The 23781-nt window shown below is 39.2% G+C and overlaps 1 protein-coding gene across 1 annotated transcript in view; it reads right to left on the bottom strand.

The window, feature by feature from the left end:
* The window catches only part of LOC149286797 (cytosolic acyl coenzyme A thioester hydrolase-like), a 54721-nt gene that overhangs the window by 11313 nt on the left and 19627 nt on the right, over positions 1 to 23781 (bottom strand). Inside the window, exons 4-8 of the mRNA XM_089493632.1 lie at positions 21806 to 21897; positions 19689 to 19803; positions 16062 to 16076; positions 12783 to 12869; positions 1867 to 1983 (exon numbers count right to left, since the gene is read on the bottom strand). Of these exons, the coding sequence (XP_089349758.1) occupies positions 1867 to 1983; positions 12783 to 12869; positions 16062 to 16076; positions 19689 to 19803; positions 21806 to 21897 (426 nt within the window). The remainder of the gene's footprint in view (positions 1 to 1866; positions 1984 to 12782; positions 12870 to 16061; positions 16077 to 19688; positions 19804 to 21805; positions 21898 to 23781) is intronic.

Genomic DNA, 23781 nt, shown 5'->3' with positions numbered 1-23781 from the left:
ATACTTTTAGAACTAAATACAACATTGGAAACACCGTCCTGCGTACTGCCGTATGCCCAACCCTTCTAGAAACAAATCATTCGTCTTCTAAGTATTTTGCCTCGTTCATGATTTTTCAGGCAGTGCTCAATTATCATGTGACACAAAGGTAGATGTTGACAGGCTGTTGCCATAGAATGGCAGATCTGCTACGATGTACTTGCTGTAAATGCTAGCGAGCTCAGTCCGTGAGTTCTCTAACTGGAAAGACCCCTTTAACTATACAACAATGATCATTAGAAATACTGGCTTCGTCCGATGTGTTGTATTTGTTGCCCATCTACATTGTGAAATAATTTGCTGATCTAGAAAACATTCCAAATAGCATTCCTTGGATTAACATTACATTTGCTCAACGTAGTTGTTTTACCCATCTATGACCGATGTGACCGCGGTGCCCAGGTAACCGGATGCATGTGTTTGTTTTAAAATGTCAGATTTCCGCTAATAAAACTCCAGAGGCGGCTTCCTCCTACGCCTTGGAGAAAGACTGTGAATATAAGAGTCTACGGCTTCATTAATATGTCACAGAAATACTGCGAATGCTGCTCCATTGGCCTTTATCGATGCTTGCTGCTAACCCGGTGAATGCCGAGGGATCACATCTCCGCGCTCCGCCAACGCGTTACTGTCACTGGCGTCAGTTTTACAGCAGCCATAAGAGACAAGTCGTTGCAACATGTGTCGTTTATGCCACTCTTTCTCCAAAACTTAATCAACTGCAGTGTCTTGGCGATACAGCGGCTAGTGAAGGGTTAAGACTTCACCATATACACTACCAATCAAAGGTTTGGGGTCTTTACTGTTTTCATGGAAACTAAAGACATTTCTAGCTGCAACATAATTGCAAAAGGGTTTTCTAACAATCAATTAGGCATTCAAACGTAAACAACATAGTATTGTCCAAAATGTCTTGGTATACTGAAGAGGACATTTTGGACAATGCTCTGCTTCCAACCTTGTGGGAACAGTTTGGGGGAGACGATTTTCTATTCCAGCATGACCCCCAGTGCACAAAGCAAGCTCCATAAAGACAAAGTTGGATGAACTTGACCGGCCGCACAAAGCCCTGGCCTCAACCCCATTGAACACCTTTGGGATGAACTGAAAGGAAGATTGTTAGGCAGGCCTTCTCATCTAACACCAGTGCCTGACCTCACAAACGCTCTACTGGATGAATGGGCAAAAATTCCCACAGAAACTCTCCAAAATCCTGTGGAAAGCCTTCCCAGAAGGGTGGAAGCCGTTATAGCTGCAAAGGGGGACCAACTTCATATTAATGTCTATGTATTTAGAATGTGATGCCATCAAGGTCCCCGTTGGTGTAACAGACAGGTGTCCCAATACTTTTGTCCATATGGTGTATTTTAATGGACAACATTTGCTTTTCTTTCAAAAACCAGGGCATTTCTAAGTGACCCCAAACTTTTGAATGGTAGTTTAAAACGTAGTTATATGTGTAGCAGGAAGCTAGGCACGAAAGACAAATCAAGTGTGAAATCACAAAGACAAAGGCATGACCCGAAGACACGAGCAGTGAGTGACAGGCGACACAAACATACAACTTGAAACACATACACAGATGTCAGTGTCAATGTAGCAATGTCTTAATAAAATTAAAGATTTAGACACAAAGTGTTCTTATTATCATAGTGACCATTGGAATGCCCCTTCTAATTGCACAATTCCATTGCTTGGCCTGGTGGTAACACCACCACCACCACAATCATGGCTTATCCATAAATCCTATTAATTTGCGCCTTTAATACCATTTGGCTCCCATTTACTGCAAATATTCCTTAACTAAATATAAAAGCAGCATCAAACCTTTCTGGATCTTGCGATGGAAGTTGATTGCGTCCACAGAAGCCGTAACAACGTTGGTCTTACAGTGGCGCACTGCCACGATGCCAGCCACCTCATCCATCAACTTCATGGTAACACCTGAAAGAGCAGAATGATGTTCCTGTTACATGTCCGATATAACGGCTATACCTTCCAACAAAGGAGGTCTAGTACTAGAGTGCTTCATAAAAGCTTCCTTCTGTTATAAGGAGTATAACCCGTGAGACGTCACACAGAAAGATCACAAATAACACACCATCAATCAATTAACTTTACAATATCAAGTAGAATACATTGTTTCCTATTTTAATGGAGTCTTCAGTTGAAGGTGATACCTTTGGGCAGACATAGAAAAAGATCTAACATTACAGATGCTTTCAATACCCCAGGGATCTCTTCTTCTCCATCTGAAGAAGAGACCCGGGATGTCCAGATATAAGTTAGCTTGCTGTATTGCTGTCGACTAAAGATGGCAGATGAGACCCATTCAGCCCCATCTAGTCTGCCCATGATGTTGAGACTCAAACCTCAAAGAGCCTTTGGTTTTGTCTTAGAGTAGAAGGATAGAATTTGACGGCAGATAAGAACCTTTCAGCTTCTTTGGCATTCTGGAAATTGTTCATGCAAAATCATCAATACAATGCTTCAATAGCACTTTTGCTCATTTTCCCCCTGTTTTTGTGTCTGCGATACCTTGGTGGATCCCCCTTGGTATTTATTATATCCAAGCGCAAGGCTCCTTGGGTCCGTATCGCTGTCTGCAAGCAGACGACACCAATGGCTCAGAGGAAGCTACTGTCTCAAGATGATAAGAGTATTTTAACAGCAACTTTGGATTTATTAAATGAAAATGTTGTTAATCTTTAAAAAGTTGCTCTTTGACCCAGCTGCGTACATTTCATATTTTTTATGTGGATAAAGATTTTTATGATAGAATAAAATCAAGAAGATAAAATTTCACAGCTGACACGAAATTGTCTTTCACAGTTGGACCTTAAGTTCAGTTTGTGTTAAGATGATAAAACCAGATGGAAAAAAGCCATAGAAACCTAATAATATCTACTTTATACAGATGGTACTTTTTTTTTTATGAAATCCCAAAAAATCTTTCCTCTGGGAAACAAGAAATACAATTTCTCCAAGCCGCTCGAATATTCTATCTGTTCATATTACAATATATTGTTTTATAACGACACTTATCCTCATAGCACAAGATTTACAGGATAATATTGACTCATTTCACAATATTCCAATATTCCAACTGCAACGTTTACCCATTCTCTAATATACGTTACATCTGTTACTCATGTGTTCTCAATTCATCATATTCTACTTATATTCCAATATTCTGTAGTCATAAGATAGCCAGTAATATACAATACTATTTTAACCCATACAGTATCTCCTCGTTTTACAATATATGTGTATGCATTTTCTTTTTCTAGGTTTGGGTGGAATTTCATGGAAATAAGGAAAAACATGCCGAGCGCCGGAATATGAGCCGCTGCACCTGGTGGAAATGTACTAAACAGTCCACCATAGTGTTAATGGGCCGGTTGGGGACATCGGTGACCGCCACTTTAACCGGACCTTGGAGAAGTGGCCACCACCTGGACCTGAGGCCCTTGGCCCGTACCTGGAAACCTCCAAGCTATGGCTACCCAAAGCCCTTCCTGCTCGGGACACTTGGCCTTGTGTGGGGTGGGGTTAGTTCCATGAGGGGGCAGGGCTAACCATGTATATTGGCGGGAATAGCCCCAAGCAAATCACCTTTGTAGGGGGCGAGTGGGAGGGGAAATGGGGCGGAGTCTGGAGAGCCGAAACCCCGCTCCCATGACCCGGAGATTTACCGCAGCGATCCGGAGAAGCGGTGAAAAAACCTGGAGAGCTCCCCGGTATGCCTAAGGCTAGTCTGGGTTAACATATAACAAGTGATTCTAGTGCAAAGTATGAAAAGTGGTCTCATCCCCATAGCAACCAATAAAATGGTCCAGCAAGAACATTCTGTAGGTTGCTATGGTGATAAGATCGCATTTTTAAACTCTTCACCAAAATATCTTTTTGCCATAGATAAACCCCATGAAACTATTTATTATTCCTGTTAAATCTTCATTATTTTCAATAATGTGTGCATATTAGGAAAAAAATAAAGTGTAATTTTTTTTTTTGCAACAAATATGTACAAAGACATCCGCGTTGCTCTCGTGACACGGTCAGTGACACCGCGCTCGGGGATTGTTTAATGTGACAAGCACAACCTGTCCGGACACGCTCGGGAGCTGTTGGAGCTGGGTGGCTGGAGACATCACTGCCATGGTAATATAATTCTACATCCAAGGCTGTCATCTTCATTTATATACTACTGTCCAAATGTTCGAGGTCACACAGAAATATATATATATATTATATATTTCAATACATAGATTATAAACATTTCAAAGTAAAAGTCCCAAGTTAAGGCCAGTCATTGATTTCCATGATGCCTCTGAGGGGCAAACTAGTTTTACATTCTCCCATCCACCACAGCAGCCTCTCTATCACACCCACTATAGAAGAAAGTGGTTACTTATTATTAAACGATTTAGGGCACAGCTTCACATCCATCCTAATGTTGCGCCATTCGTAAGTGTTAAACTTTTTCTACACCTTTTACGATGGCCTAGGTCTATAAATATTTGCCCGGCGAGCGCGGCGTGCTGTGTAAACTGAAGCCGGCCACACAGGATAATGAGCGGGTCCTGAGAGTAGAGACGGGTCCGGCGTGATTATAGGGTGTAGCTCTTGGAACCGAATGTCATGCGAGTAACGAAGAGTCTGTAATCTGGGAGTAAACAGATACAGATGGAGAACATCTGCCCAACACTGAGGTTCAGAAACAGGTTTTTATTATCGGAAAAAGTACCGATTACACATCCAGACGTCCAACGGCGCTCTCCACACAAACCTTTTCCCGGGAATCCTAAAGAGCCATAGTCCTTTTTTTTATCTATTAATGTGAAAAAAACAAACATTCCCTTACTATAGATGCTGTAAATAAAAATGACCTCACACGTGGTGTCTATGTCTACTGTATAAATATACATATATTAACTAAGATGCAAGAGATTAAATCAAATATGATTGTATATAATATTTCACGATGTCTCAAAATATTTGGAGTCAGATGGTTCTCATAGGACCGGTCAGAAATCATTTACATTAAGGAGGGAGACGTATGCGAAGAATAACGACTGATCCTGCTCTAGGGTTACTAAAAGGGCAGACAGAATGCTGAGAAAACATGTAATTCAGAATAGCGGCTTTTCTCCCTACTCTCCGAACAGAGACGGTGGGGGGGGGGGGTTGCATTCATTGATTTGTGAGAAGGGGAACGTTGCCTTCCTATTTTACCCGATCCGAGCAAAATAAAAAGAGGTATTTTTGTACAATCCAAACAAGCATCCCGTACAAAAGCTCCAACTCATCAGGCGATTAGAAAACGGCAGCTATTTACTGAATGTGTTGGTTTAGAATGATTCAATCTCACAAGTTTTTAGGGTTCCCCTGCTTGAAATCAGGTGACTCGTTTAGGGGTATATTTACGTTGAAGTTTTTATTTTTCTGTGACTGCTTTGAGATTCTATGTGAAGCACTGAGGATAGAAGTTATAAATATCTGTGATGAATCCCACCACCTGGGGTTAAGGGACTGGTGGTGGAGCGCGTCCTCAGTGCTCGTACAAACATGCGCAGTGATATGGACCTTCTTGCTGGGTTCATTTACTAAACCTGTGATGTTACATGGCTGTAAATCATGAAAATGTTGCTCAGATCCCGTAAAAACTCCAACCACTATGTTTATGAACTCCTTGTTTAAAACACATTTTAATATGATCCCGTGTCATTGTCTCATGTAGATCCTCCAACCAAAAGCTGTGTTCCTGGTTGTCTATAAATACATACAGATATAATATCTATATAGTTTAGCCTTATATGGACACATTGTTACCAAGTACACAAGCCATGTTAAGCCATAGTATTCAGCTCCCAAAGGATGCAGATAAAGCATCTGCCGTTCCCATGACATAAGAATCCGTGGACCACTGGAGAAGACATCAGTGGACTCCTGGTGTGGCCAGGAACATTGCGATTCCTGACTTCCAGAAAAATCAACAGACGAACATTTCCGAGCTTGTTATAGTCAAAGAAGTTTGTGAAGGATCCCAATTCCCTCAAGCCAACAGACATCAATATTACATGACATGATCTCCGGCATTTCCAGCGAAGAGTCTAATAATTCAATAAAGACTCAACTAACTGGAGGGCGAGAAATACATCGCCTGGCAATGTCCACAACAGCTATTTCAGTTTTTATTTAACAGCCAATTAAACTCAATCAAAAAAAGAAGAAGAAGAAGTTTGCATATGCAAGGGAATGTTTTTGCTGTTTAATTGGCATACGATGATTGATCTCCTATGTCTATGTTACATCGTTTTCTTAATGTATCTTAGTATGGACATCAGAATCCAGAGGTATCTTCATCTTTGACCGCAGGGTAATGGAATATCTTCATAGGCGTACAGAGGCCCTTTATCACTCCCATCACTCCTGTGTTCCAATGGCCCTTTATCACTCCCATCACTCCTGTGTTCCAATGGCCCTTTATCACTCCCATCACTCCTGTGTCACAATGGCCCTTTACCACTCCCATCACTCCTGTGTCCCAATGGCCCTTTACCACTCCCATCACTCCTGTGTCACAATGGCACGTTGTGTTTGCTGATCCAAGTTTAAATTTAAAAGGCTAATTGATGGTTAGAAAACCCTTTTGTTACTATGTTACAGCCAGAAATGTCCTTGTTTTCCAAGAAAACAGCTCAGTGACCCCAAAATTTGAACGATATTGTATTATATATATATATATATCTATACATATATATATGTTAACCGTTTGAGTACCTTATAGATGACCTACAGACAGGTTATATTGACATATAGACTGACCTGAAACTTGACAGTTCTCTAAAAATTAGATCCCTTGGGGGGATCATCCTGCTTAGGCAACATGGGTCAAGCTTCTGAAAGTCGCTTAAGTTCCCTTCGAGCGAACTTGGAAAAATATAAAGTGCCGCAGACGATGTTGATGCCGTATAAATACATCCATCACAGAGCAGTAATGGGTTCCTTGGAACCCACATAAAGTCAAATAATGATTTGGCTCTGGCATGCTGATAAAAAAGCCCAAGTCTGATAATTGGAAAAGTATGCCACAAGAGGACTGTAGCGGCCATGTAATTACTAACACATGCTTTAATGGGGCCCTCTCCGCCGTAGCAGGGGCCGGGTTCAAACGGAGCCGAAACTCCTGCAGCCCTTCGAAATGTTACAGAATGTATCCACAGCCAGGGACCTCTGGATTGTCTCTCCGCTAACGACATTTACATGTGCCAAGAGTAATTAATAATCATTTTAAGACTACGGTTAGCGGCGTCTCTCGTGGTCCCGTTTTCTGTGCCAATTAGCTTGTGAAGTCTGATGCTGGAACAAACTGGTTTAAGCAAAACCTCTACGCACATAATGCGATCAAATGATTTACATGGTATGAAAACACACACATTTTATTTTAAAGGTACAACTCTTTCTAGGCCAACATTTTAAAGCCGACGTGCGTATGATCATTTTAGTTTTTCTTATACTTTGCTGAGAGGATGGTGGATACGTGGATCAGCATCTCAGCAGAGGAAGGGATAGGCACATGACTATCCTGAATCTAAGATGAAACCGACGACTGATTAAGATCTGAGTCTTTACAGCAGGAAAGACAGCCAGATGATATGGGGCTGAAGGGGTCTGCTCTGGCGTCAACTTGGGCCCTGAAGAACGTTCAGTGTAGAAGGTTCTCCAGGTTCTTGTGTCCATCAGAGGACCATGGTGCTGGCATTGCATATAACAGCTTCTGTACTCAGTATTAACAATGTAGATGATGTGCATTAACATACTGCGGGTTTAGGTTTATTAAGTGCAATATAGGCAAATACTAGCCCTTTTTGTAACAAATGGCCATATTTCTAATCATCATAGAAGTTAACAAAACATTTTTACTGATTGCACAACACCAGGCACCAGAAAAGTTTTTTTGTTATAGAAACGGAGAATGCGTGTTTTGTTGATGTACTTAGGGGGTGGCAGAGGGGCAACATGGCTTTCTGGGGTCAATAAGAAAATCCACGACAATTCCACAACCAGATCAGAAACCTAAATTGCCCCAAATAAGGGTCTCATGACCAATACAAGCTGCCGTCATTTCTCATTACATCTAGATACAATGTATCAGCAACCCCCCTCCCCCAAAATTTCGAATGACTAGAGAGGGGAACGTTTGTTTAAGAGGACATGGTTAGGTACAAGACGTTTTATACGATTTTGTGACTTAATGATAGCTATTTATGTAACAGTGTAGGGGCATGTAGAAGAAGAAGCATTTTGTATTTAATCTCCAAGGTTTCATTTACAAAAATGTGGATTCAATGATGGAGATAAATCTATCTCAAGAAACTGAATAGCACTCATCCTCTAGATTGCAATAGAAAAAAACCCAGATATCGCCCATATGTAATCCAGATCTGTTTTAATGGACATAATTGGGGCTTCTAGGGCTGTGGAACCTCATGAGAACCTAATATCCAACGAGAGGGACACCAGATAATGAGAGGCTGGTTTCTAAACATGGACACTTGGAGCATACAAAAACAATAAAAGGTGGTTCATAGATATTGATTTCACATAATCATTTTATCCACATGATACTGTAATTCTCCAGAAGTCCAGAGAAATCAACAGCTGCCTCCGTCCCAAGTCTCTTCATTGACGTCATCAATTTCTATATTGTGTTCTTGGCAACTTCTTTAAAAAAAATAAATGTAAAAAAGTGATGGATGCTGCATGATGTCAAATGTGGCGGAAAGCATTCCACTGCAGCAGATGTATCTCATATGGTTTTGGTAATGGGACGCTGATTTTTTTTTTTTTTTTTTTTTTTAAGGTCAAATTTTGGCCAGCAATGGAAAATGTGATTCTTCTGATTAGTTAAACAGACTGTTATATTAATGCCAGCTCTCTCTTCTTAGCCAGCGCTAAAGTTATACAGATAACCTCAAAATATAGTATGTGTGAAGGCATTAGTTGTTAAGAAATGTGGAAAAAACCCTTTTCTCACTTAGATTAGTACAAAGTTTGTCCCCCTCTCTGAAGCCTCAGTACTTCCAGCTGTTATGGATATGCCTGGCTCTGGGCCTTTGGAGGAGAACTGAAATGACATATGAGATAAGAGCATACATGACTTCAGCACCGGAAATCGCCTGAGTATTTTTATCCAATGTTCCTGAGACACGTATAGATTCAGAGAGGAAACAGTTAACTCATTCTATGTTAGCCGCAGTCAGGGACTTATCCCCTAAATTAGAAATATATACGGCCAGGGGGTATAAAAGGCAGTTACGTCTGTAGAAAAGGTAGATGGACCTCAAGAAGAGAGCTGCAGGAAGAGCTCTGGAGGGGCAGATGCATTTCTCTGTTGGATGCATTTGCCCCCCAACAGCCCAGGTGTAATACTTTAAAGGTGAGGTTTGGGTGGGTTGGATGGGGAATGGCAAACAAGGTGGCAGAAACTAGTAGACCTAGTCTTCTGCCTCTTCGTTGCTTTATCGTAAATAACCAACCTGTACCGAAACCCCAAAAAATGCCACCCATCCCACCAAAACCCCACCGATATATTAAGCAGCAACACCGGATTCCAGGATATACATGTCATTGTTTAAGCCAGAATGATGCGTTTACCTCCATTTACCTCCAGGCTCCCTGTTTTCTGAAAAATATATACAGAGAACTAACTGTCAACACAGTTTTCTCCTCGATCGAGTAACAGTAGCTCAGCAGTGACAGTGTTCACAAACGACTTAATATTTCGCTAACATATCTTCTTTAGTATGTACTGGGTTTGTGCTCCCTGTATTTGCCCATAGTTTATGCCCAAATCAAAACTAATATATAGTATATTATATGGTATCTATTTTCTTATATGTAATATGTAAAAAAAAGGATATATAACTCTCAATTTCTAACTCTTATAACAATTGTTAATTGTTAGCCTTATTTGCATGTGCCTACCCAGAATCCCTTGTGGATGTGGCAGCACCATGAGATTTCTGAGGGAAAAACAGGCCTTCTGGTTTGTCTGGTGTCTGTAGATGAGTGTTTAATAATGCTTCTACTACCCCTAAATTTTAGTGGAAGGGTTTTCCATCACCTTTACCCACCATAACTTATGTAATGGTATAACTCTAATAACTAAAGAATACCTTGAGCCGCACAGTTAGTCACTGACTGACCTTCCATAACCTTTCCTGAACTCGTTTTTACCCTGGACTGTCTACATTAACTCAGAATTTTACTTTTCTTGTTGTTTTGGTGAACTTTTTGACCCGGCTAGTCTTGACCCTGCTCTCTGTTCCGATTCGACTTCGCGTTACCTCTCTGCGATTAACCCGGCTACGTATTGACCTCGCTTGCTGTTAGTGTTTTGGATTCAGTTGCTGATCCCGGTTCCTGACCTCCTTCGGGACACTTATAGAACAACGGGTACTGCTGGCACGGGCAGGCACTGAACCCCCTATCAAGGCCCGTGTAAACCAGGTGCCGTGATGTTGCTTCAGTATTAAATAGTAATAGTAATAACAAGCCAAAAATGGAAAAAAAAACACATTTTGAAAATGTACTATATTTAAACTCGTAAATCTATTCCGTTTTGAAAAGCGCCTTTTTTTAAAAAAAAAAATACTGTCTGGAGCTGTGTAATTAATGCGGAGGAACTGCCTGATAATGAAGGGTTACTATGGTAACCAGTTTTATTTGTGCTGCAGAGAGCGCACGGACTCCTCTGTTGTAGGTGCTCATGTAAAAAATAAAATGATGTCATTAATTCGGTTTCAATCCTATCGTTCGCTGTAGCTTAAAGAGCCGTATGTTTTTCGAGTAACATCATTCATGTTACATACCTACATTTAATAGTTTTTTAATATAATTACGACCTTCTTAAGTGTTTTTTTTTTAACATTATAATTTTATAAAATATTCAATTTGTTTAGGCTCTTCCTACTGTCTAATTTTGCCTTAGCATATTATATATATATATATATATATATATTTATTTATTTATTTATATATTATATTTTATTTATTTATTTTTTAAATTTGCCTGCATTTAAATATATTAAATATGCATTTTTAATATAGGTGACATTTTAAGAAGGTAACAAAGCCTGCTCAGTTTTCTATATAAAGAGCCTTGTACCTAGTTCCATCCAAAACCGGTGTATAAAGATATCTATATAATTTGGAACCCGAAGGTATAGAAGAACTTGGAAATTCTCCAACAGTAAATGATATGCCATAAGCTTACCATACCATCAGCCCGTTCAAGCAGAGAATGTCGTTCTGGTTTGACACCGCTAGCTTTATGTTAAAGGTCCCCCTATACACAGCTGCAAAGTGAGCTGGTTCTTTATAATAAACTATAAATAATCTATATTAAGTTACTCTATCAGGTCGAAAGGGAATTGAGTTTGTCCTATGGCAGTATCAGCGTCTAGCTTGTTGAGTCCCTCTGTGCATTGGCACATATTAAATAATTCAGTAAGTTATATCATATTAAGCCGACGACATAAAAAGAAGGGAGCGGACTAGAAGGTGGTGCAGATACAAAATAACACAAGAGCCCTTCGCTTTCAACACGGGTTGTCCGTATCTGGAATTTTTCCTTCAATTAGAGGAGGAGAGGGAAGCAGGAGAAAGCATGGAGAGAAGGGGATGCAACAGAGGAGTGGAAGAGATCACATGGGGTAGTGAAAAATGGACAATGAAACAAGAAGAATCAGACGGCTGTAAGATAGACTTATGTAACAATAAACCCAAAATACAGTGGAGAAATTAGCAAAAATCACCATTTTAGTTGGGAGGACAAAAAAAGCCGGTTTCACTCCAGTTATTAATAAGGAAAATAGAGGCTTTAATTTGTACACCGGCTTATCTCCACTTGTTAGCAGAAGAATACTAGAATGCCAATTCTATATCCGTTTTAGTAAACACCATAAAGAATTAGCTAAGCTTCCTTTCCTCATTAAAAAAAAAACACAAAGGTGTGAAAAATGTATTGTATTTTTTTCGATCGGTTGAAATAGTTCAGCAAGGTCTTGCAGATGGGTCACAATTTCTCAACCCTCCATTTCACCTTCATTTATTGAAAGATAATAGTTTTTATACAGAAATGAAACACTCTTTACATAAAAATATATATATATTTTTTTAACGTTCTCAGCCTTTCTTGGCCTTTTTGGGCATATTTGGCTCACAGATATTATTGTCAGGATCTTCCCAAGAATGGGTTGTTTTTCCCAATACATGGGATCGGCATACGGCTTCTGAATCTAAGACGAGGCCAACGACTGATTAAAGTTCGAGTCCTTACAGCAGGAGAAATGGGCGACTAGACGGGGGCCGAATAGGGCCGATCTGCCATCAATACAAAAAAAAGTAAACCAATATTTGATGGGGTAGGATGACCACAACCAGAAAGAATGAGGATTCATTTATACAACTTCTTCTTTGTCATCAAAGTCGAGAGGCTTATTAAAGTTGACCTTTTTCCAAGTCCAAATATTTCTACTTTTTCATTTAATGTTTAAATATTTCTTTATTTTTGAGAGTTGTTTCACCAGAAAATATCCGACTCCTTGCCATAGAACTCATGGCTCAAATAATATATTTTTTTTTGTTCTGCAAATCCATGTCAATATTTTGTCAACCATCCTGCTTTGAGGGTACAATGGACGCCATGTTACATTGAGAAATGGGCAATTACTTACCCCCGTGAACGTAGCCATGTAGGGTACAGTCCGACGGACCCACTAAATGAATCAGACTGGACTGGCTGTATCCAACGGTGTACTGTTCTGGAAGAAAAAAACAAATAAATAAATAGGCACATAATTACATTTTTATATCACAATTGCCTTGTGAGTCTGTTAATATTATATAAGCGAAATGTTTTATGTGTCAGCCCTTGTGTTTCTAAAATATTTCAATAAAAAAGGCAAGGTGAGACAACGTTTCTACATTTGTAACAACTTTAATATTAAAATCTAAGAGCAGTGTTTCACTGTGGCCACCTGTAGCCGCTATCCGGGTCATGAGCAGCCACCAGCGTGGGCAGTATATATTTCCGTCACCACAAGAAGAGGACCGTGACTGACCGCGTTGACGGCCACAGAAATAATCCTTCCAAAACAACTAATCTTCCAGTTAGTGGAAAAAGGCATGTCTGCTAGTATTTATAGGTGTGGACTAAAGTTGTCTAAGTTGGTAATGGAGGAACGTACATTAAACATGTTCCACAGTTAATCCACTCAACCAGTCTTTAGTTCAATGAGATAACTTTTGTTGGGCCAACAAGAGAAGTAACATTCCATGCTTGGCTGGACTACAGACTCCTTTTAAAATCAGACTTTACATTACATTGTTTCAGAAGCATCATCTTAGATCCTAGAACCAACAAAAACACAACGTGCAAGTGCTTTATATTTAATTTATATAACAGCCCCATCCAACGTTCGTATGGGGTGGCCCAGAAACTAATTACAAAGCCATCCACTGCTATTCGTGGCCTCGGACTTCCATCTGGACAGCTGTGACCGCGATGGGAAAAACAAGACGAAGGTTATACGTCTAAAAATAAATTGCGTGTAGGTCAGCAAAGGCCTATAAATAGCTGGGTTTTTAGGAGGAACGCAAAAGCATATCATTATGAAGGCTCAGTCCCAAAAGATTCATAATTGGATGGGAGAGGATATGCCACGATAAAGAGCGGGCTCAACTAATAAAAGTGTTTGTTTTCATTTGCTTCGTGCCAGGGATTTAGAAGCAATCTGCGTTATTCAATAACACAATTCCGAGATTGTTCCGAGCTATAAATAGACATTTCTCCTCCATCCGCCGGAACCCTCTGCCAGTACGTTCCCCTATATTTTAATTGTCTGCTTTGCATGATAAAGTCCTGTATCGGTGGGGTAAATAATAATTCTTCGGTGTAGAATAATTCAAGCTGCTACCCAGACAGCATCATCATGTTCTGTAAGCTTAACCTGAGTCGATTTCTGATGCACAGAGTGAACAATTTCTAAGATAATGAGAATGCAAAAAAACAGAATGTTGCAGAATCTAGAAATACCTTTTTTATTGGACTAACAGTATTTAAAATAATAGACGAGCTTTCGGGAGTCCTCCCTTTATCAAGTCAAAAGCATTTCTGACCAAGCAAGTGAAAAACACAGTTTAAAACTGACCAGTACATGTTCTGATACAGGGTTAAAACAGGGGTTAAAACAACACGGTAGAGAATTTGCAGACAAAAAACTAAGAGGGTCGTAAATAGTAAATAGTGGCATATACTGCACAGATAAGGCTAGGGGGGGAGCAGGGGTGAGCGTGTAGGAGAGAGAGAAGAAGAGAAAGGAAAAAAAACCCAAAAACACAGGTTATAGGAAGTGTTGATAGTGTGCTAAGAAGCTCAAATCCACATTAAGTCCTCTGTTTTTACAATCATAAAAATATATCATTTTTGAGCAAATTCGCAACATGAAACAGCTTTTTCTAAGAATACGATAAAACTCAAGTATTCCAGGCAGCATTCCTATTAATGCTCGGAATATGAAGCCTGTAGTATTCAGGGGTGATGTGCGTCTAAATGTAAAGAAAAGAAAAGTTGTGCTCAAAGGGCAAAGACCTCATCTGTCCTACAGTCTTGAAGAACTTGGGGCTTCTTGGCATCTCGTCATGACAGACTGCGGTCTGTTGATGGTAGGAGAAGCAGTATTTGGCTGGGGGGTAAATGGGGAATGTTTAAAAAAGGGATAAGTCTATCTAAAAATGAAGTGATTGTGGGTGGTCCAGATATCTCCACCTTTCTGTGGTCTCGCGACAGTTTCATGACGCTAGGACAAAGAATGGCGAGCCAGATGTTTCCCCAAAAATACTTTTGGGGGAGGAAGCAGAATTCCCATTGAGAAAGGCCTAGGGATTATGCGCTCAGCATTATACAGCATGACATATGTCCTATGTTTAGGGGACCCCAGGGAAGTATTTTGATTCAAGTGTTTTTGTCTACCTTGTGTGTCTAGGAAAACCTGCTAGAGAACGTATGCGTTCCCCGCTCGTTAAGACGCTCCCGCTCACTGATTGCAAACCTGGACTTAATTCCCATCATTCTCAACATGTCAAAACAGGGCTGAGGATGACTGATCCCAAGGCCAGCAGAAGTTAGACGAATACAGTCTCCTAGCCTAAAAACCGGTATATTCTTTATTACGTCATATGTTTTACCATATCATGTTCACCCTCTATGAAAGTGATGAAAAATGTACACAAGGCAAGAAGCCAGTATTAAAATCTCAAATTAATGATGATCCTTAGTGATTTTGTCCTTAATTTATTCATTATGGTTGATACCAGGTAAAGACAATCTGCAATAGTATGGTACTAAATTCACTAGATCCCCAGTTTACGCAACATAGATATCTAAAACGCAAGGGAAGAACGCTACATTAGACCTAGCGTTGAACTCAACGAGGTCTTATCTGGATGGCAAAACACTTCAAGTCCTGCCATGACTGGGTTCAATTTATTCTTGGATCTTCAACATGCAATTATATGTTGGCATTAAAATAAATGGTTTCAAGAATTTAGCACCACCAAGAAACCACATTAACTGATGCCAAAATACACTAATTTCTATCTACCTCGAAAGCATCGATACCAGGCACGTCAAGGTAAAGCGGGATTGTGCATGTTCAATTAAAAGCTAAACACTGCATTGAAGACTGTTGACTTAATTTAATTTTAAAAATAAAATAAAAAACGGTGTGAGTAGGTTTAAAAAGTGATTTATTTAATAACTACAGGATTTGGAGCCAACATGTAAACCGCATTGTTCAAAAAAAGTCCTGAAACATTTCATATTTGCCAGACCCCCCATCTCCTCTAAAAAAACATCTCACAGAATGGAACAAAAATCATCATAAAACTATAATTTAAAAATGGCAAAAAATGATAAATATTTAAATGTAATTTAAACACTAATAATTACTTACCTTTAGTTTGTCTGTCTGAAGCAATTATGGTATAAACAAGAAAGACAGAAATAATGAATTACTTTAACTTTCCAGGTTCAGTTTTATATTATATGGGGGGCAACGCTAAAATGTGGAATGAGAAATAAATAAATAATGCTATTTTCTAATGTAAGAAGGCTTTTTGGGGTTAAAGCTGAACCTTTAATTGAGAAATAAAGAACATTCTAAACAATGAAAGCATCAGAATTACAGTTTCATATTTTTCTCAGTCAAAGTAAGGGTTATTTCAGTTCTAAGAATTCAAAAATAAAGATATGGTTTCTGTATTTCCCAGTAGGGAAGTCCACGATGATGTCACAGACATCTGCGTATTGTCATGGGCTTAATTGTATTACAACTGCTCTCATGTATGTAATCATTCATTCATGAGGACAATCCTGCTCCTTCTGAAACTGCAGACAAAATAGAACTTAGAATGTCCAAAAGATTTGATATATTCAATATTTTTTAATCTTTTCACCAATAACATGAACTTGTCAGGTAAAGCAACGACCAAAATAACATAAGTTTTACATAAGTTCAAGTGGTACTTTTTTCTGTTGTGTTTACAATCTTAAAAGTATTTTGGCGGCTGTAGCTTTGACCTCCAGCCTGTGTCCTCGACCTTGAACCTTAGCCACCAGTCCTGACCTCTGCTACCACTTGACAACGTCTTTTTGCCCCTTCTCCTTGTACTACGCCTTTGGATTTATTGCCCCTGTGCACCCATCTATTGTTGTTTCCATCTCCAACTACTTGTAACAATGTGTTTGTTTTCACGCATGTGTGGCTACCTCTCCTGCTTCTGGACTCAATCACTTGCAATAAGAGACTCCGCCATTAAAGATAGAGGCTAATAATACGGCCCCTGAATCTAAGACGAGACCAACGACTGATTAAGGTTTGAGTCTTTATAGCAGGAGAAGGGGGCCGCGACTAAAAGGGGGCCGCGAACCAGGGTTTCTATATAACACTTGTTGGGAGGTCAGGGAGAAAGGATGAGTCTACATTGAAACCATTCCTACCTGTCCACCAGTTCGCCATTTAACCTAAAAAAAAACACCACTTAAAAAATGGATGGACGTAAACGTTGAGTAAGGTGGTTTGAGGAGCTTCAAGCTTTTGGCTTAGAGAGGATGGAGTAGAGAATCGCTTATCCGGCTGGGACACAAAGGAGTAAAACACTTGCGCTAAATGTTGCGTCACACAATTGTTGTATTATAACACTATTTTTTTTTTACAGTTGTTCTGTTATCAGGCATGGCCAGTAATTTATCATCCATTGAAGTAAACGTCCCTCCTGTACTATGTGGCAGACGCTGGCTGAGGGTGATAGAGTGCCTGTTTCTACATAAAGCCATTCCCGCGCTGTGTTTTCCTTTTTTCTGTGCTTTATTTTCACCCACACACACAGGCTGAAGCCCCACTTAGCTACCGTTGGGTTATAAATAGCTAGATTACAAGAGGTTTTAGCCAAGATGTCAAATGATTTGTTTAACGGGGGGGAGCGATTTGTCCGGAGGGAAATCAGAGAGCATCCTCTTTATGAAATGCGTCTTGTATGCAACCTAATAAGGGAGAATTTCTGTTTAACGCAAATCCCCATTATTAATTTTTTTTAAATAAGATGCTGATGAGGCTTGCAAAGAACCCCCCCCGGTAAACATATTGCAATCTCAATAGCTAAAAAATGTGTTGCCGTGGGTAACTACTATACTATAAAATTAATAATAGCATAAATAGGGTAAAAAAAAGAGATAGCTATAGTACCGCCGTCTCAGTAAAGTAAAACATCTGTAGTGGTTTAGAAAGTAAGGGTTCTGCACCACACTATAATGGGTTAAGTAAGTGGCAGTTTTCCAGTGCCAGAAAAACATGCTTTTTTACCCAAAAATATATGTGTGAAAGTTGGGTCCTTACATTTAAGACTATAGCAAATGTGTAATGGGTGTTGCTGTTATTTTACTGATTTAGAACACTTACGTATCTTAGTTGACTGAGGAAAAATGACAAAAAACACTAAAAATAATAAAACAATCACCACTACCAATAACAATAAGAATAAAGCCTGCTCTAGTTAAATGGAATCATTTAGAGCCCCCCCCCAAATACGCAACTATATTTTTGTTGCTGTCGAAAACAATAAATATAGCATGGAATGTTGAAAAATACATTAAATAATCCAAAATATGGGCAAAGAAAAAACAAAAAAACAATAATGCTATTGTGTGGTACCGTGCATCGCTTTTCTGCAAGAAAATATTTTAATGATGCATGGTTTAACACTATCAATGCCGGTCTGGTCCATTCCCGTCTCAGTACTTGCAAGGATGCGGTAGGAGCTTTCATATGACGGCGAGGAGACCAAAGGCGGCCGGCTTGCCCCTTGCGAAGTGTTGCTAGGCAACTACCGTATCCCTGGAACTCTGCTCCGCTCTCAAAGTTTAAAGCTAACTAAAATTAACAAGGGGGAAACAGGCGTCTCTTAAAATGAGAGCTTTCATTCAAAAGCCCTATCTTCATCCAGCCTCAAAAAAAACCGATTTCTTCCATTCTTAACCGCTTGCGTCGCTTGAGTCGGATGCGGTTATGTAACGGCTTCAGATAATACAGGAATGTACTGGCTTTGGGGGACTGAAAATCACAAAGAGGCGTCTGTGGGTTTTGGCCAAACACGACTCTCCAATTACAACTCAATTTATCCCCGCTCCATTCACAAATTCATCTTGGACATACCTTCAATTGCTTCCTATAGCTTGTCAACAACATATATATATATATATATATATATATATTCATATTAAAATAATTTAACAAATATTGAAAATATACTTTTCCATGTGTCTACTACACAATAAAAGAATACATATTAGTCTTCTTCCAAAAAGTAAAACAACGTAACTATTCTTTTACTTTTTGGGTACAGAAATCACAAGCATCAAAATAGAACAAATTCAATAATTCTGAACAACTTTGGGGCATTGTTACCAGGTCTGTTCTCATTCACAGCGGTTTAAGATAGAGTATGTATTTATAGATAGAAAATAACATTTATATATAATACAAATTTCTGGCTGTAACATAATTGCAAAAGGGTTTTCTGACAATCAATTAGCCATTTAAACTTAAACTTGGATCAGCGAACACAACGTGCCATTGTAAACCAGGAGTGATGGGAGTGATAAAAGGGCCATTGGAACACAGGAGTGATGGGAGTGATAAAGGGCCATTGGAACACAGGAGTGATGTGAATGATAAAGGGCCATTGGAACACAGGAGTGATGGGAGTGATAAAGGGCCATTGGAACACAAGAGTGATGGGAGTGATAAAGGGCCATTGGAACACAGGAGTGATGGGAGTGATAAAGGGCCATTGGAACACAGGAGTGATGGGAGTGATAAAGGGCCATTGGAACACAGGAGTGATGGGAGTGATAAATCAGGTCTCTATCAGCTGTATTTTTTTTTTATGTTTTTTATGTATTCAGATTAAAACCGACCTCCAATAAGGGCATAGCCTGGCCATTTACATTATTCTTACGATTCCATACCAGACTGTGGATCAAAAGAGGCCCTGGTACTTTTTTTGGTAATTTAATAGCTTACCTGGATTAATAACGGGTAGAATAACGTCTCCATTTCTTTGCTTAGTTTCAAAACGCTCTAGTTTTTGATTTTCGTATCTCTTCCTTCCTTCTTCTTCTAGTTCCTTCCTTTCATACTAAAAACGAATTGGAATGGAACATTTAAAAAAAAACACAATTAAAAATACAAGTACAATTAGGATGTAGTATGTGATCAATCCACTATTCTACCCCATAAAGGTTTATATATTTATATCACAGCAGATATAAAACTGGGGGTAATATTCTTGTGTGATGTCATAACCTCCTAACATACTGGGTGTTGACATATTGACACATCATACACTAGCGTCATTGCATGGCGGTGCCAATTCACACCGCAACAATACTGCCCAAAGCGGGTCGGCTGAACGTAAAGATGGGGCAGGGGCCAAGTAAACATTCTAGAACGAGAAACATCTCTTCATACGGTATATCCTTCACTCATCCCCGTACCAAACACATCAACAACAAAAAAAGGCAAGAAAATCCTAACGCTGACCAAGTTAAAGTTTTTAATTAATCCTTTAACGCCACGTTGCCTTGAGGAAATTGAAAGTTAATTTAGCGATAGTGGAAAGCAATATACAGATTTCCAGATTTATCGCAGGAAGCAAACATGGTGATAATTGACGCTAACTAACTGTACGCTCGAAAATGTATATTGTAATTTATAGAAATCCCCGGTGTTTAAGGCAGTGGAAACGCTTAATGCAATTTTCCACCGAAGCATATTTTACTGCTAAGCTAACAGGAGGACGTTGAACTGGAAATTAAAATTCAATCAGCCAGAAAAGAAGAAAAAAGGGGGGGTGGAAATGAATCTAAAATTTCTAGTATGAATTTTTTGCTTTGTTTGTTAGTTGTAAAGATTTCCTCCTAAAAACAGAGGTTTAACTTGTGTACCAAGCCTTAAGGTCAGTAACAGAAGCTAAATTTAACCCCTTAAGGGCAATGGCCGGTCCCTAAACCCATTGAAAACAATGCATTTTGAGCCCGTGCATGTACGGGCTTTGTCATTAAGGAGTTAATATTTCGCCTCAATTTCTAACACAACGTATTAGATTTGTATAATATTTAATATAGTCCATTTTGGTTTTTTTGTGTGTGTATTTTTTAACTATTTTCTGATTACTTGTTTTCCAGGAAAAAAATAAAAAAATACTGTTCATTTTATATGGCATTAAGGCTAAACATGTTAAGTAAAAAAAAAGGTATATTAGGAGTTTTATATAATCCACTAGTGGAGCAGTTGGCATAGCAACCAATGGAATGTTCCTCTTCTTTGCTTCATTTTTATCACTTAGCATCAGAATTGCTCTTTATACATAACCTGCCCTGTAGTGCCATTAGTGGTTTTTTTTCCTTCAAGTTTTTTATGAATCTGAAATAAAACCCTAAGTCTGCAAATTAAAAAAAAACAACAACATTTTGATTTGTATAAGTGAAATTAATGAATTCATTGTAATTTGTTTCTACTTGCACCCATATGTAACATAAAGAAAAACTGTCAATGCAATATCCGAGCCAATGGCTTGTCTAGGGGTGCGAGGGGGGCATATTAAATAATTCTATTTATCATTTTATTATACGATACGCCGCAAGCTCGTATCTGGCATCGCGTTTTCCGTCCCAAATCTCTCCATGAGGAAAGCCCGAAATCTATTCACCAAGTTAAGTTACAGGGTATTTCCATTGTCATTGAAGCTCATTCACATACAGTTACTCAAGGATTGATTGCAAAATGCATTAGTCGTATTAATAGGTAGGACTTCTACCAGCGGCAAAGCAACCATTGGATTGTCGTAGGGTCCACCATTTTTTTTTCTGGCCAGACCTGCTCTTCTAGTCACTCTCTGTGACCGCCCTGCAAGGAAACCTGATCTGGATCTTCAGAAAACTTGTGGGCCTTTTCCACGTAAGGTGACCTCTTGGTGGGATCAGTAATGAATGTAACCAAATGAAATGCCACAAGCTCAGTTATATTGACGCTACGCTCGTTACATTTTATCTGTCAGACTGAGAAGATTAGATTTAGCCCCAGGTAACAGATGTGAATCTGGGCTTTTATAATATATATAGCATTGAAGGTCAACCTACCTCAATAGGAGGGACTTCAGTGACTTTATCCACATTGGTCAGCGATAGCGGCACATACCATAAAGTTGCCCGGTTAGTCAATCTCTTCGCGCCTAAAAAAACACAAAATAAAAGCCACTGAAATTAAACCATAATTATTTTTTGACCCAAGGAGAGATCTGACTGCCATTCTGGGGTCAAGAAGGATTTTTTTTCCCTAGTTTGTGCAAAATTGGAAAGAGCCATAACAGGGTTTTTTTTTGCCTTCTTTTGGATCAACAGCAAGAAATAAACAGATATAGGAAAGGCTGAACTTGATGGACGCATGTCTTTTTTAAGCCTATCTAACTATGTAACTATTTTCAGTTAAACGAGTAGTTTTCTCTGATTTAATTGGCTATATTTTGCTGTATTAAGCAAGGTTAATATTAAATAAAATAATATTCTGCCATAGAATTCCCCTTTTTTCACAAACCAGTAAAACACAAATTAAGACTCGTATGTAGCGTTCTATTTTGCATGACGAGACATTTGTACGGCTAGATTATGCACGATCAGACGCACACAGACATTGGATGTATTATACAGAATCTGGGTCAGACGTTGTTTACGGTCAATGTTCACATTCGACATGAAACCGTCAAATCAAGGTTCTCAAGAGAATGTAGAAGTATCTCTTCTGCTTTGTAGTGGTTCTTCTAGGCTCATACAAGTTCCGACTCTGGACTCCCCACCAAAAGTCTGTTATTCAACTCTTATACTGTCACGAACCAATGAGCCACGGGTTCGGAACACATCAAATAAAGGCATTAAGTGTGATGAATAAAATCAAACGGTATTATTTTTGGTCTAAACCTGGATTCCTCAGAAGATCTACACAGCGTTAATGTCTTCCTGGTGAAATGTATTAACGTACAGGATCGGGATAAGAGGAATGAGAAAGATCACACACTCTGAAACAATATCAGTGGTCCATATGCATCCTCTGGATGTTCTACTAACCCAGGGGCGTCCAACCTGCGGCCCTCCAGCTGCTGCAGGACTACATCTCCCATAATGCTCTTTCAGCTAAGGGGCTGGCTGATGAGTATGGGAGATGTAGTCCTGCAGCAGCTGGAGGGCCGCAGGTTGGACGCCCCTGTACTAACCCTTAAAATGTAAGGCTTTCCATCTAATTGACCCCCCAATGATTACAGATTTGAGTGTCCTCGAAAGTTGATTAAAGCTTGGTAAAGTCTTGATTAAAATTTTAATTAAGACCCAATGATACCTTTTGAATAAAAAAAAAGTATCCCTAGACGCTTTAACAGAAGGATCTGGTTATCTCTTCTTCTTCAAAGAATAACTTGTTGTTACAGCTGTCACGCGTCTTCTACACAAAGAACGGATAGAAAACCATAGAAGGTTGGTGACAAAAACGAAAAATTAAGCTGTTGGATGATACGTTTCTCGCCTTTGTTGGATCTGAACCTAACAGAAAAAAAAAGGATTATGCTATTAGCATAATAAAACAAAATAAGGTTTTTTCAATTTATACAACGACGAGCCACAGAGAATACAAAAAAAAAACTATTGCTAAGCCATCTTTATGCGAGCTTGACATTGTTTATGAAATAAAACGCGATTTGGGTGATACAGTGTGAAAGGAGAATGCCAAAGGGGAGCCTGTCTCCTATTTCTCAACTTGATAAAGAGCCACTGTCATGATTTCTATGCATTAAATTAAGCCCTTATAACTTATTGCCAGAGGTACAATTACTAATAGAAAATAATGATACCACGGAGCGGCACGATTCTGACCCGGGGCCAAAAAAGCTAAATAATGAATGGATAATCTTTGCTGACTGCAGGATGCATTAAAGCCCTCTGGAAATTAATGAGTTAAAGCAGCAAGCCCAGAAGAATAGTATAAAAGTGAATTGTATGTTGTGCCCTTTTTGGCATTCCAGGCTAATTTTCTAGCAGAAAATGAAACATTTCAGAGAAGAAGCAAAAAA

This window comes from Sceloporus occidentalis, unplaced genomic scaffold, assembly GCF_023333645.1.
Source record: "Sceloporus occidentalis isolate IW3139 unplaced genomic scaffold, rSceOcc1.0.p SCAF_66, whole genome shotgun sequence".
NCBI lineage: Eukaryota > Metazoa > Chordata > Lepidosauria > Squamata > Phrynosomatidae > Sceloporus > Sceloporus occidentalis.
The sequence above is the reverse complement of the archived record's forward strand: the minus strand, read 5'-3'. Positions and strand labels throughout refer to the sequence as shown.